We start from the raw sequence: 14640 nt of genomic DNA on the forward strand, positions 1-14640 counted from the left end.
GATTTGCGAGGAGGCCGGCGTCTGATTCGAGCGCATAAACAATGCGGGAGTTTAATCTGCGCTCGAAGCCGCGGGCTTAAGTCGACACTCAAAAACAAAACGGGCGCGCCGAAAGGGCCTCTTGGGAGTCGCCGTTAATCCCCGCAAGTGTCGGCTCCGACAGCGGCAAACAAAAGGTGGGAATGAGCGGAGATAAGGTCTTTCTCTGCGAACACAGCAGATCTCCTGCTGTATCATGCACAGAATGATGCCTTGCAAAAAAAAAAAACTAAAAGAAAACTACAATAGTAGGGGGAAACGGTTCAGACTGGAGATGGAGTGAGCATCAAGCAGCTGGGCTGTACTGGGCCGATTCCAGTCCCATAAGAAAAGGCAGGTTTTGTGTAAAAAAAACAAAACAAAAAAAAAAAAACATCAACGGGCATATGCTGCAGCCCCGCCAGACTTTTCACACCGTGGCGTTTGACATTGCGGGGAGCAAAAAGCTCTCCGGGCGCCGGGACCTGGCAGCAGCACCTGGAATCCTGCTGGCAGAGGTTTGCACCACCTGCGCCAGCCGTCAGTCAAAGCCTGAAGAGATCTCCCCAAAGTTTTGGGCCCCAACGTCGCTCCACATCCCCATCTGCCGGAGCCTGCTCGGGCTCTGTTGTTCGCTCCTCACGTCGACGCGCTGAACTCCGGATGTTTACCTAAGCCCTGTTACATCATTGTTCACATTTTGTATGCTCCAGTGTTTGTACCGCTTCTCAACAAACTGTTCCAACACTTTTTGTTTCTGATGTGCCCGGAATGAGGAAATGGCTTGTTTTTACAGTTGAAATCCAAAGGCGAGGAAAATACATAACGGAGCAGTCGCTTTCTGGAGGAATGTGGAGCACGAACACAGACATTCACAGACCTTCTAGAAATAAACAGATGATCCTTCAAACACAAAATGATATAACACATCGTGCCGAGACTGAGGAGACTTTTTCCCAGCAAAGAGAGTATTTTTCTCATGATGTCTGTTTCCGGTGTAGAAAGCATTTTTTTCTTTCTGGGGTCAAACCTGTGACTTAAAACGATGACGTGGCTGATTTATGGATTTTGACAAGTTAACAACGGTAATACATGGGTGATGAGTTCCGTTGCCTCACGTAACTCCAACCTTTTTTTTTTCATTTATAAATCATATGGATTCAGCTGTTGCCGTGCGAACGGACAAAGTTTCCAAAACACCGCTGTCTAAACATGAAACTTTTCTAAAAGGAAAATGCCAAAACGATGCGTTTTCACGTGAAGTGTTATGTAACCGAAGTGTCAACCAAAAGGCCGCAGTGATTTAGTATCTCTGTGTATGTATTCCTGCTCAGACTTTCCTCCGCCTCACCTTTCTTCAGCTGGATGTTGAGCCTCCTCCCGATCTTCTTGGTGTAGCCCGGCGTCGGCGTGGAGTTGAGCGCCCTCTGCGGGGAGTGGGTGTGGCCCGTCGGAGGCTTGGCGGCAGAGACCGCCGGGTGAGTCATGGGCGGGTAGCCGTCAGTCGGGTCCGGGTGAGCGTGGGAATGAGGGTGTGGATGGGAGTGCGGGTGCGACTGAGAACCGTGCCTGGACATCCTCTGGGGCGGGTGGTCGATGCCGGACACGGTGCTGCCGGTCAGCGAGTCGGGGCTGAAGCGGCCCGAGGCGTACGCCGGGTTCCTCTCGGCCTGGGACAGCTGCTCGTAGTGGGTCTTCATGGAGGACGGAACCACGTGGAACATGATAACCGGGGAGCGCATGGCTTGGCGAAACATATTCTGAGCTCTGGGACAAAAAAAGGAGAGTGAACAGAGAGAAAAAGTCCATTACACAACCGATTCACCCGATACTAAAAAGCAGAAACTTGCCGAGCCCCACACCTCCCCGAAGGTTCTCAATGACGCAAACATCGCCAGACTATTTATAAAGATCCATCTTTGCCCACCTGAACATTGTGACATGTTAATTAATACTTATTGCCAGTGTGAGCGGCTCTAAAAAGAGACTCAACCCTCCCCGACAGCTCCATCTCATAATCCCCTCATTTGGCTGCAGATGAAGGAGACCTCTATCCGTCGGATAGTTTGCAGAAAATCCTCTTTCAAACCCCCTTCGGAGTGAGCTCATGTACAGTAGGTGTGAACGAATCTCATGTTGGCTGTCAGCACCCTGGAGAAGCAGAGCCTTGTTAGCGCCACCTGTTTCAATAAAACTGATTTTCCAGACGAGGCCTCCCTCCTGACAGCTGCACGGACGTTTGGGAACATAGCGGGGCCCCAAAATTTCTATTGCTTCCCTTCTGACCCCCCCCCCCCCCCCCCCCCCCCAAAAAACCCACCACTGATGAACAACTGAATCTTGGACAGCCGAAAGGATTTCTTCGCGAAATTCCGAAGCCCGATTTTTTCCCAGCCACTAACGACCTTCCCCTGAGGACGACGGCCTGGTCACGGCATCTTTACGATTTCAGGCCAGATCGCGCTCCAGACAGGATGTAGTCCGCTGCCTTATAAAAATAACGGGAGCAACGGCGGCACTCATGCTTTAGTAGTAACACCATGTATGGAAGGTTTTCAACACGTCATTAAACTTCTGGTTCCTGAAAACACAGCAAGGCAGGAATCAAAGGGCCGAAACATCCAAATGATAGAAATCCTTGGCTGCCGTTTCATGAAAGAGGTTATGTATTTTCTGGACTATAAGTCACATCTGCGTATTAATATGTATAATAACTACCCTGTCACTAAGCTCACTGTTTGGTAACGGTCTTCTAATTTGTTCCTCCAGCTCTGGCCGTCATGCTTATAGCCCACAATTAGCCTTATTCTTTTTATTTAGTGTCGTTTCTCAGCTTTTTGCCAGTCCTTCACAAACTTCTCAGACCATACAAGCCCTCTACTGTCCCCTTTTCTCTTTCAGCTACACATTTTAGGAGTTTTAGTTTAAATTCAGCTGTGTAACACTTATACACAATATTTTGTGTTTCACTGTAACGCATAAGTAATATAGTTTTTTTCTGTGGGATTTGAGCAGCATTTCATTATTGTGCAGTGCCATCGCAGCAAACTAACATGATAAAATACGATATCTTTATCATCTTTAATTGTATAGAGGTGGCAGCAAAAAAGAAAAAAGGGGCAACTTGGTAACAAGATGAAACGATGTGCACGGTTAGAAAACAGGGAGCAAACCCTTCAAATCCAACTAAAGCTTCAATATGCACCTGTACGCCGTCATGTGTGGGTGGTTCTTTGCAATGACAGCCGTCTTGCATAATGTATACCGCTTTGGAATTGCGTATCGGACGAGAGAGCATGCACAAATTTAGTATCCATTTATACCGTCGTGGAAAAATCAAGACACACGTATCTATCGCTGCAGGTTTTTAAAATTGCATGTGACACGGTACATAAGACAAACAAAAGTATGCATGCTTCATACGGGATCTGAAAAGGGGGAAAGTGGGTGGACTTGGTTAGGCGGGGAATGGAAGCGGGAGACATGAGCAGCACTGACAAGCAGAGGGCTGTGAATGTTTGGAGCCTCATTCCCATTACTTCCAGCAGACAGGGAAGAGAAAGGTGCGAGAGCAGGAGTCCTGTGGAGGTGTTACTGAAACTCGGGGGAATAATAGCTGAGAGGATTGCAGGCGCCGCTTCAGCAATAGAGGCTGCGACCTACGGGAGTTAAATAGGGAAAGGTTAGCTTAGCACAGTGACAGGCTGTAGTGGGAGCCTGTGCGCTGGCAGGAAGGCAGGAGGAAGGGAGTAAAAAGCACGAGGATAACAGCAAGAAGAATGGTTTAACACCGAGGGAGGGGGTTACAGAGAGGGTCCCAAAAAAAAGAAAAGAAAAAGCCAATCACACAGGAAATCCAGGGACCACCAGAGCTCGGCAGTGGTGGCTCCCGGAGAGCCTTACTGTTCGAATCGGATGTTTCGCAGGTCTCCGTTATTAATACGGACGATGCAGTCGTTCTCCTGGAACAGGCCCTGCTGCTCGGCCTTGCCTCCCCGCTCCAGACGCTTGACCAACAAGCCAAGAGTCCTGAAATGTTTAGAAGGTCACGTCAGGAAGAAGTGATGCTGGATAAAAGGTCTCATGCAGGAAGAGACTGAAGCTTGGCAGACATTCGGGATCTTTCAGTCCACAAACAAAAATAAAACTGAGAAACACAAAATGCTGAACTATTTATGGTGATTGGATCATTATGTTTGTTAGTTTGGCTTTTAAAAAATAATTCCTTCCAAATAGGTTTAAGAACAAGGTGGGTGTGGCCATGTTTGAATCCACACAGGACCTGGTGTTTCCTGGTTGAAGTCCACATCATTTGCATGATCTTCCTCTGTGCACATGGGTTTTATCAAGGTACTCTATATGTGTGTCGAGATTAAATGGTCAATCTAAATTGCCAGTTGACGTGAATGACCACAAACACATTTATGCTATAAACATTAAAAATGGAGTGTACACATCCATTCGTATGGACAGACGATGAAGTTGGGTTGTCACTTAAGTGACTGTCAACTATAAAACTACCAAGTTCCAGGAGAACATGGACTGGGAGTCATGACACTTGAGGCAACAATTGTTATTATTTTTCTATCAACTGACACATCTCTACGACCGTCATGCTTTAGAAATCCAGTAGTAATTCACTTCAATCGTCACATTCAAAAACTGAAGTGGAGTTCGGCCGAGGCTGATGCTTTACGCACCCCTCAAAGTCCTCCTGACCCTTTTTTCTGAGCGCAAAATACACAAAGCGGGCTCAGAGAGCGACATTAAAAAAATTAAAATAAAATAAAAATCTCCATTAAGTGCCAACAGGAGCTGAGCCGGAGCAGAGTCGGTCTATCGCCTTGCAGCCCCTGAGCCATGCTGAGCCGCGACGGTTGTCGCCCTGTAATCTGGTGTGGCGAACTGGCTTAGGCCTCCACCGTGCCGCCACGGCGAGGAGCTAACTTCACCTGAAAGGGCGCCTTCTGCGGATTATACCCCGGAGCACGAAGGAGGGAAAATCAAGTGACGGCACGAGCCTAATCGAGTCGGCTGCGGTATCGAGTGCGGATTGGTGTGTGCATAAAGGCTTTCTCGGAGGTAGCCGGAGCCAGCCTCGCCGTTGATTTTAGGCTTTAATGCTTGCCCTCGCCCGGAGATTTATAATTCAATATGAATGGGAATGTGATTACAGACAGGGGGCAGAGAAGTTCAGGAGTTGAGAAAGTTCAGAGACAATTCTGCTGATTGAATTTGATGGAGGACACAATGTGATTTGCTGCAGACGGGCCATTTCTCTGATGAAAGCCGGGCATCTTAATCTTGGGTGTAACGCCCAAACTGACATTTCCTCGATAAGAGAAAGGCGCAGTGTAAATGTGCTTTTACGTTGATTAAGTCAGGCAGACAACGAAGTGGTATGATTCTGATTTTAAAGTTCAAGGAAGAATTGGAAGTCGGTGAGGATATTTGGAGGACTTGAGGCAAAAGTGGGCATGCAGAGAAAGTTTAAGCTGGCGATCTCGAGACAAGAAGAAAACAACTCATATCGAGCAATAAGAGTCACATATAACAGGTCTGCACTGGGATTCTGAATTTCTCCCATTATTTCAACCTTCATTTGATCTTAAAACACAGTTCAAGCTATTTTACTGCGTCTTTGCTTCGACTGCAACGAAAGTCCTGACTTCCCCAAAAAACGGCCCCTCTGCACGGATCCAAACCAGATGTGAAATTCCTCTAAATCCTTCACAGCTTTGTTCCACGTGTGTTCGTGTCGAATAGATGTGAGCATTGTGTGCCCTGCTCAGTGTATTCTTTGTGCGACCGAAAGCTGACGTGACAGCAGCGGCGGGGAGAAATATGACGGTCACCTGCAAACCCCAAACAACTATGATTGATCACTGTAAACTGGCAAATGGCTTCATGATGCTCACAATGTGTGTGTGGGTGTGTTCGAGCTGAGTGACACACACACACACACACACACACACACACACACACACACACACACACACACACACACACACACACACACACACACACACACACACACACACACACACACACACACACACACACACACACACACACACACACACACACACACACACACACACACACACACACACACACACACACACACACACACAACGGGGCACTAGAATGTCTGGTATGCATTAACATGTGTGTATGTTCCATTTTAACAACTCCTTTTGGGGGAAAATAGAACTGACATAAAGAATGAAGGGTGTAATATCATTTTTAAAGACTTAAAAAGATGTGTGTGCAACATTTTGAGAAACAGAAAACTAAAATTGTTTCTTTGTAATTCAAAACGTTCCCAAAATTTTTATAGATATATATCGTCTTATGTATAGAAAATTTATATATTTTAATTTATCCAAACATATACATTGAAGAAGAAAACAATGACTGATAAATATATAAATGAATGAATATATATATCTTATTTTTTTTTTCGGGGGGGGGGGGGGGTCCAGAAAATCAATATACTCATGTAGAAGTTTGTTCACCAGGAATTAGCAAAAAAAAAAGTCCAAGCTGAAAAGATCTTCAAAGTTTTTAGTTTGTTGACATACATTTAACTTCTATAGAGTGGAGCCTACAGGTAACTTAAAAAATGTTGACTCCCAAGAACTACAGGACAGAAATGTAAACCAATTTACTGGATTTGTTTTGGAGGCAAGTCAAAGCCCCGTTGACGCTCTGTCAAGCTCTCTCTGCTCCTCTCAGAATAGATTGTCTTTACCTGCGGTCCCTGCCACTGAAAGGTACCACGTGAATCCCCAGGGGCCCGCCGTCGTTTGACACCTCCACCAGTTTGACAATGTCTCTGTGAGCCGGCGATGGAGAGCCGGGATGGGGGGGGGGTGGGGGCAAACAGAAGAGAGGGGTGACACCATGTGGGCGAGAACAAAAACAGAAAGTAAGACAGTAAAATAAAGGAATACAACGGTGAAAAGGCACAAATTAAAATAGCATGCAAGGAGAAGAAAATTATATATAAAAAAAAAAACAACAACAGAGAAATCAAACAATCAAAAAAAAAGGAAAATTTAACACACGTGAGGGAAAACACAGAAGGTGTTCACTAACATGATCAATTTAAACCAGCATAATTGAATTCAAATTTAGATTAAAGAATTTTTTCTGAGAAGACTTCAACTTTTCTATATTAGTGTTGGCAGTGAGAGGTTGTGTTGTGAAGACTTTTTATCTCAATTCTCTGAGTTTTTGACTTATTTAGACATTGTGAGTTATATGAGAAGATCCTGTTGGCGGCAAAGGAATAAGAATAAAAAGGTTAAAGAGTGAAATGCTTCGAATTTCACAGTAAATTGTTAAAACGGCGAGTTGCTGGGGGAAAATAAATCATATCTGTGAAGTGCCTTGTTAAGTCATTGTAAAGCTGAAATTATGTTCAGATTGTTGTAATTTTTTGGTACTAATTGATTGGTTTTGTTAAAATATAGACATTTTCATTCTGTATACTCTGCGACACAATAAAGAACAACTTAAAATTTTCAACTTAAAAGTTATTATGGCACTATTTTACCGGTCCGGCTCACCCAAGACGAAATTGGTCCGTATGTAGCCCCTGAACTAAAATGTGTTTGACATCCCTGCTTTAAGTTTTAGTCGTAACCACTGCAGTATGGAACACTTGGTTACAAGCTCATGATGTGTTGAAGCAAAAAGATTACATAATCAATTACATATTTGATAGTCCTTAAAAACAAATTCTAAATTGAATTCTGATCATTTTCCATTAAAACAAGCTTTGTCTTTTTCTGTGTCATTATAGCTGAATGGACATAGTTTTATTATAATATAAAAGTTGTTTGTGCATATGATCTATCCCCTCTACATAACTTCAGTACTTTCCCTATAACCAAAGTTTTTTTCACACCATATACACGAGTTGTTCTTAAGTAAATGTGATTGAGCGTGTCTGCATGGCTTCATGGACAGTGTGGGTTCAGAAGCACAGTTCCAGCATCATTTAACACATTTAGTCCTGTTTCAATGTAGGAAACGTAGAAAAGCACCACAAACCCAGAGATCAATCGATCAAAAAAAAACAAAAAAACTAAATGTTTTGCAACAAGAAACCAAAAATGGATGCCCGGAAGATCTGTGCACACCTCAGGTGAAAAACAGACTGAATATTGAAGATCAAAATGTGGTTTTAACACAGGTGTATTCATTTCCAGTCGTGCCCGAGGCGGAAATAACATCTACATGTGGATAAATATTGTCAACGACATCTTTTGACCCTTTAAAAGCAGAAAGCACTTGCAGCTATTTGCCTTTCCGGGGCTGTCTGCTTGGCTGTAAAACACCTATGCAATGGCCCATTTTACAAGATGCCACATCTAATCCACTCGCAGCTTTGACACAATGGCTATGATTAGCTCGGGGAAAATGGGCCCCTTGTTGACAACTAAGAGGCGGGAAAAAGCTGGAGTCGCTGGGAAATCATAGGAATAATAATAATAATACCATACCTGCATATTAAACTGGAAGCATGCAACAGAGCAAAATAACAAAACAAAAACACAGCTGTTAATAACGGGAGCCCGAACGGGTGAGCGCGTGGGAGAGCTCTGATGGCGAGACGAGGATCATTTTCGCTCACAACAAAAGAGAATTATGTAAATCAGAGAGCGGGCTTGAAAATGAGATTTGCCACAAACAAACCTCGGCTCCAGTGTAGAACCACGGCTTTTGTACGGGCTTTGAAGAACTTATTATGTGAAGAAAACAATGAGGTGAAAGCGACAGTACACAGGTCGTCTTTGGAAGCCGATGCAACTCAAGCTTTGTTATTTGACAGCTGCGGCCACCTTTCTGATCAGCGACACCAATGCTACTCATGAAGTGTGTGAATGCAAGATTACTGAGATTACAGTTACCCTTGCGTACTCGTACTGCGTTGCTACTTTTCTGTATGACTGTGACGTGTGGCTCGGTGTCAGCATTCAGCCATTAGTCACTGGGAGAAAAACACTTCAGGAGATACAGTCATAAAGTAGTGGAAACAAAAGGAAATTAAAACTTTGCAGACAGAAGCAGATATATATACTAATGCTTATTGCGACTTAGGGCCTTGGATTGTTATCATTGGTGACATGGCGCATCAGAAAAGGTTCCACCTTGGAAGCCGCTAGAAATCCAGAGTTAGTTCAGGATTCCGAAGCACTCAAGTCGAGTCTGATGAAAAAACGACAGAACTGCTGTTCGGTGGAAACAACTTCCCATGATGTCAACGCTTACGTCCACCCAGTGAGTGGTGAAGAGAGAGAGCAGCTCTGCAACTCTCCAACCATGTACGTGCATCAAAAAAAGTCAATGCGACATAGCTTTAGGAATTTCAACCTCCTCCTCCTGCTCTTTGGACAAGTAAAGTTGTTCATTTTTGTCAAATCATTGAGAATATTGCAGAATAACTGGAGAAACCTGAAACAGTAATGATTCATTCAAAGCTTAAACTTCCTAAACAATGCAGGTTGATAACACTTGGTGAAACCTGGAAAATACCTGAGAAGAAAACAAACATAGTCAGCAGTCTCTCTATTTGGAGGTCAGTGTCCAGGGTTAAAAGGTAAGACGTTGCTTTTCCAAGATGAAAGATCAAGTATCAAAACCTTTCAAATATCAGTGGCGTGATAATCCTCCGGGGATCGGGTAACTGATTTCATGGAGAAGGCGAGCGACTTACTCTAGTGATCTCACAGGAGTGTGGTCCAGGCAGGAGTCGGCTCGGCCAACGGGCTCGATCCTCCCGTTCTCACCCTCTCTGTTGTCGTCATCCTGGAGACAAAAAGTCAGTGACATTAAGACTTCTGGTGGATTCCGACATCTCTTGCACAAGATCAACCTAAAATGAAGGAGGAAGGGGATGTCCTATCTGTCTATGCTTCCCTGAGCTGTGATGATCGCTCCGATACGTTTGATAACCACATGATGGCAAGGTTTAACCCAAGTCAGTGACATTCAGTCACCGTGACCTTGAGATTACCAACATTTTTTCACCCTGCACCACTCGGCGGCACATTTTGACCACAGTTTGGCCAAGATTAATGCTGACCTCCAGCCTTCTGCACAGACTTCGGGGTTCGGAAACGAGACAAGGCTGCATCAAGAACACAAGTCTGTTCACAAAATCTCTAGCGAGGCTGTCTTCACATCCTTCCCTTGATCGCGCAACACGGAAGATGAATCCAACCAACAGCGCTGGGATGAGGCTGCTTTGTTGAGCTGATGCAGCAGACTGTTTGTTCCTCAGCTTCCTGTTCGCACGAGCCACACGAGATGAAAAGTTGGCCGAGATGCGAACCTGCAAAAGCCGAGAGGAGCAGACCGGAGGAGGAGGAGGCCTTCCAGTCGTGTAAAAATACATAACTCCTTCATAAAACAGGAATCACCAAAACCTTCATTGTCTCTTCGTGTATTGACAGTGGAGACGTGGTGTGAGTCGGTTTGCAAGGTGCAGCAGCTCGTGACATGTACAACACACACACAAACACACACACACACACACACGGAGCAAAGCGGAGAAAAATGAGAAGCTGAAATAGAAGGTCATTAAAATTTCAGAACGACACCGGAGAGGAGAGACGAGCGAGCGAGCGAGCAGCGGCGACGTAGGCCTCCCCGGCAACTGGTCTCATCAGTATGAAAATGAGCCCGCCGTTACCGTGGCTGCCGTGTGGTTGCCATGACACTTCGGGTGCCTGGAGGACATGCAGCTTCAGGGCAGTGCGAGCATGTGTGTGTGAAAAGTGTGTGCGAGGACTTCTGACTGCCGTCTTTTTAATTTAGGCAACGTCTCCTGCTGGCTCCGCGTGCAGCGTCGCAACCAAGAGAGGAAGACAGCAAATCTGACGAGGGGGGCTTTCCGGAAAGGCAATGTAAGAAAGGGTAGTTATTTGGGTAAAGAGTTATGAAATCTCAAACTCAAGGTTACATTATGTAGATTTAAGCAGTCTTTTGTAATGTATTCAGCTGTTTTATTTACAACCCTTGCCACCTGTTACTAAATACTCGATTACCTCACCGCACCATCTAGTGGTGAAATGTGGGATTACACTGAAATTATATAACAAAATGTAGTCTTTTAAGCTTTCTTGGGATCCAATCTACCGTGCTGATCTTCAACCCTCTTCAATGAAGCTGCTTAGCATTCCTCTCTTTAGTGCATGCGGATTAAGGATTTCTTCAATGGACTTTGAAACACTACATGTACTGTTCCAATGTGATCTACAAAAGTTCTCAGCTTAGCCCTAGAGAAGCTATACACTTAAGACTTCAGGATGAACCAACATGATTTGTCTTCCCCCCCCCCCCGACAATGCACTTGGACTACTTTCAAAGTTTGTGGGCTGAAGCCTTTATAAAGTGTCTTTTTTTTTTTAAGATGGATGGTAGAAGAGTGAACAGACGGACAAGGATCGTCCACATTTTTTGTAAAACTCTGTTCTTCTTGTCAAAGTTAGAATTTGTTGCCTGCACACATGCAGCACTTGAATCTTAAACCCGGTACTTTCTGAATCATCAAATGAGGCCATCCAGTCTGAACTGCTTCTGAGAAGAAGAGCCTTAAATTCTTCTGTCTTGATTTCACAACAACAAACTTGATTATGAAAGCATATGCATAAGAGGAACATTTTTGAATAACTTTTTCATTTTTTAATGGCACCATTGGAGACTTGGGCAAAATCCAGGAAAAAATAAAGAGAATTTTCCTCGCAGACTATGAAAGTGTTGCGAAAGATGCTGAAAGCCTATGATTTATTCAGTAGTATGAAATGCTTCTGCCGAATATGTGGTGCAGACACAAAAGCTTGAGGAAGAGAAAGTCCAGCGAACAGGGAAACAATAACTCAAAGAGCATCAGAAACTCATCTGACGATGCTCGGTATTCATCAGGGGAAGAGGAAGTGAGGCAGCAATGGGGCATCAGAGAGGGAGAGGATTCGCTATCTGAGGAAGACCAGAGGAGATCTGCATTCATCTCACCGTGTGCACGCTTCTGAAAGTCCCTTTATTCCACAAAGCACCGTCTCCGAGGACCGAGGCTGCTCGCCGACAATTCTATTCTCAACACGGACAGAGACAACGTGCGCGTCTGTCTGCGCGGAAGGCTAAATGAGGGGATAATGAAGGTGAGGCAAGTGGAAGTGATGGACAAGACTAACTCACCGAGACGTGTACTGTTAAGGTGTTCCATTAATGTGTGCTCAGAATAAGTGAGTTCTTGGGTTTTTTACATCAATATTAAGCTTATTCTCGGTTGATCTTGCCAACAGAAAGCTGTTGATGAACTTGATGCGATACAATTAAAGAAAACAAACTATGATTTTGGCTTCATTTATTACATGTATTTATTACAGTGTAGATTCATTTTCAAGTGGTTGTTAAATACGAGCCGACAAAATCTAGAAAACGTGAAGAGGGAAAGAAGAAGAAGAGAAAGGTAAAAAGAGAGCACAGCTTTTATCATTTCGGCGGAGCCGCTTCCACCAGCGGGTCAATGACGAAGCAGTCGCTTGTGGAAAAATATCAGAATTGGTACCACTTATGAACGAGGCCTGGGTCTGGTGTGAAAAACAAATCGGGATCGGAGCTTTGACACAGCCACAATACAGGTTGGATATAAGTCACTTGTGTGTAAAAAAAAATAAAAAATCTGAATTGGGTCGTATTTCCCTGAGGTGTCAACAAGGCCCAATTTCTTGCATATATATATACTCATTACAAAGTTTCTACCTTTAACAAACTTAAGTTTGGGCATATCTTGTGAGGCCATTGCATCTTACACTGGGTGAAATCACAGCAAGCACATCAAGCTTCTGTATATTAGTCCTGTTGTGCCAATGACGCGGAGATGGGTGCTTAATAGTAAAGCAGCCTTGTACATAAAAGACAAAGTAGTTACTTAAACCAACAAAAAGTGGTAGTGCTGACACGAGTGAGGGGGAAGACGCTTGAATATTTAGCCAACTAATCATGTGCAATCCTAGTTCTCGTTTTCATGCCAATCTGCAAGCCATCGTTTGGAAAGTAGCGCCAGTCTCATTGATCCCCGTGTTCATTTTGTAAAAGCTCCATTAGATTATTCACCACTATCTTTATCCGTGAGACTGTGGCAACCAACGTCTTGCTAAGGGCCACAGTGTTGACATCAAAATGAAAGTTGAACAAATGTGGAGCTATCTTCCAAGACAGTGCAAAATCAAGGATAACTAATAAACTAAACTCACCCCGTCACATTTCTCATTACTTTCCAATAGCCGAGTTTGCTTTAAAAACGGGGCATCCTTCTCCTGGATTTTTGGGGTTTGGTTCGACATGTTGGTTTGTCAGTGTGCTCACAGTAAGAAACAGCAGTATCGTCTGTGTAGAAAGTACATTTCGCTTGCAAATATGCAATCAGCAGCCAGATTGACCAATGGAGGCGATCCTCAAGAGACAAACCAAAGACACTTAAAAAAAAACAAAAAAACAAAAAGGCATCGGCACGCTTTTCCTACCACACCTCGAAGGCGTCGCCCATTCCCGTCTCTGGGAGTGGGCAAAAGCGAGAAGAAAGATGGATGGCCACATTAATAATTCAGAGCCGAGTTGGGGGGGTTAATGGCTCGCAGGCAGACAGGCAGGCAGGCAAGCGGGTACCAGGCCGGGCGGCCGGGCTGTTTTCCAGCCGAGTCATTGTTTGTTTCCTGGATGTGGAGAGGCAGAGGCAGGCGGGCAGTTTTCAGGCCGGGGGGCTCATTAAAGATTAATAGGAGAATCCATTGGGGCCTGTCCTTCCTATCTCGCAGACTAAATGAAGTGATCTGCACCTAGTGTGTATGTGTGTGTGTGCATGCGAGGGAAGGACTGAGTGAAGTAATGCTGCACTTTAATGACGTGTTGCCCGCTGCCCTTTCCTGCCACTCTGACCACCAGGTGACCGGCAAACTCTTGTGAATGCATGAAACACAGGTTTTTTTCTCTCTCCAGATTTTCCCCAGAGTATCTGCAAACATCTTGATGTGGGGTGAATCTTAAATGTGACAATAAGCGATGATGTTCAAAGTCAGTAACAACGGCATTTACTGCCTTTTGTGACGCTGCACGCTGCTCCTATCATCTCTTTGAAACGGTGGTAAAATTTTTAAATCCAGATCTGCTTAAATATGGATGATCCATACTCTAAAGTTGGGCTTTGAAAAGTTGAAGGTTTGATGTTGAAGCTGCCCCTCAGAGTGACAGCCCCAGTGAAAGAGTCGATAGGGAGAGATTTGAACTGATGCAGTAGAGAGAAACACTGCCTGTTGACAGAGGCAATTAAGTTAGGCGGGGGAAAAAAGAAAAAAAAACATCACATCAGACAGAATCTCGAGACTAGAATTTTACAAAAGAAAATGACTAAACCACACTTTGCTAAGCCAAAAGAATAATCAAGAGAGTTGGATACTAAAACTTCTGAATACAACCTTCATGTCAAAGTAATTCAAAACTGCATTACCAATCGTCAAGCAATAAACTAGCTTCTAGCGTTGGTTAAATAGACTATAAGTAATATGATTACATAGGCATCCAATTAAAATGAACGCCGCTTGATAAGCT

General features: G+C 44.3%; 1 protein-coding gene across 3 annotated transcripts in view; it reads right to left on the reverse strand.

The window, feature by feature from the left end:
* The window catches only part of pard3ab (par-3 family cell polarity regulator alpha, b), a 262388-nt gene that overhangs the window by 126894 nt on the left and 120854 nt on the right, over positions 1-14640 (reverse strand). For all 3 annotated transcript variants that reach the window (XM_080487990.1, XM_080487989.1, XM_080487991.1), the window contains exons 6-9: positions 9746-9837; positions 6773-6856; positions 3922-4047; positions 1370-1785 (exon numbers count right to left, since the gene is read on the reverse strand). In XM_080487990.1, the coding sequence (XP_080344116.1) occupies positions 1370-1785; positions 3922-4047; positions 6773-6856; positions 9746-9837 (718 nt within the window). The remainder of the gene's footprint in view (positions 1-1369; positions 1786-3921; positions 4048-6772; positions 6857-9745; positions 9838-14640) is intronic.

The sequence above is a fragment of the Lipophrys pholis genome (assembly GCF_963383615.2).
Source record: "Lipophrys pholis genome assembly, chromosome: 1".
NCBI lineage: Eukaryota > Metazoa > Chordata > Actinopteri > Blenniiformes > Blenniidae > Lipophrys > Lipophrys pholis.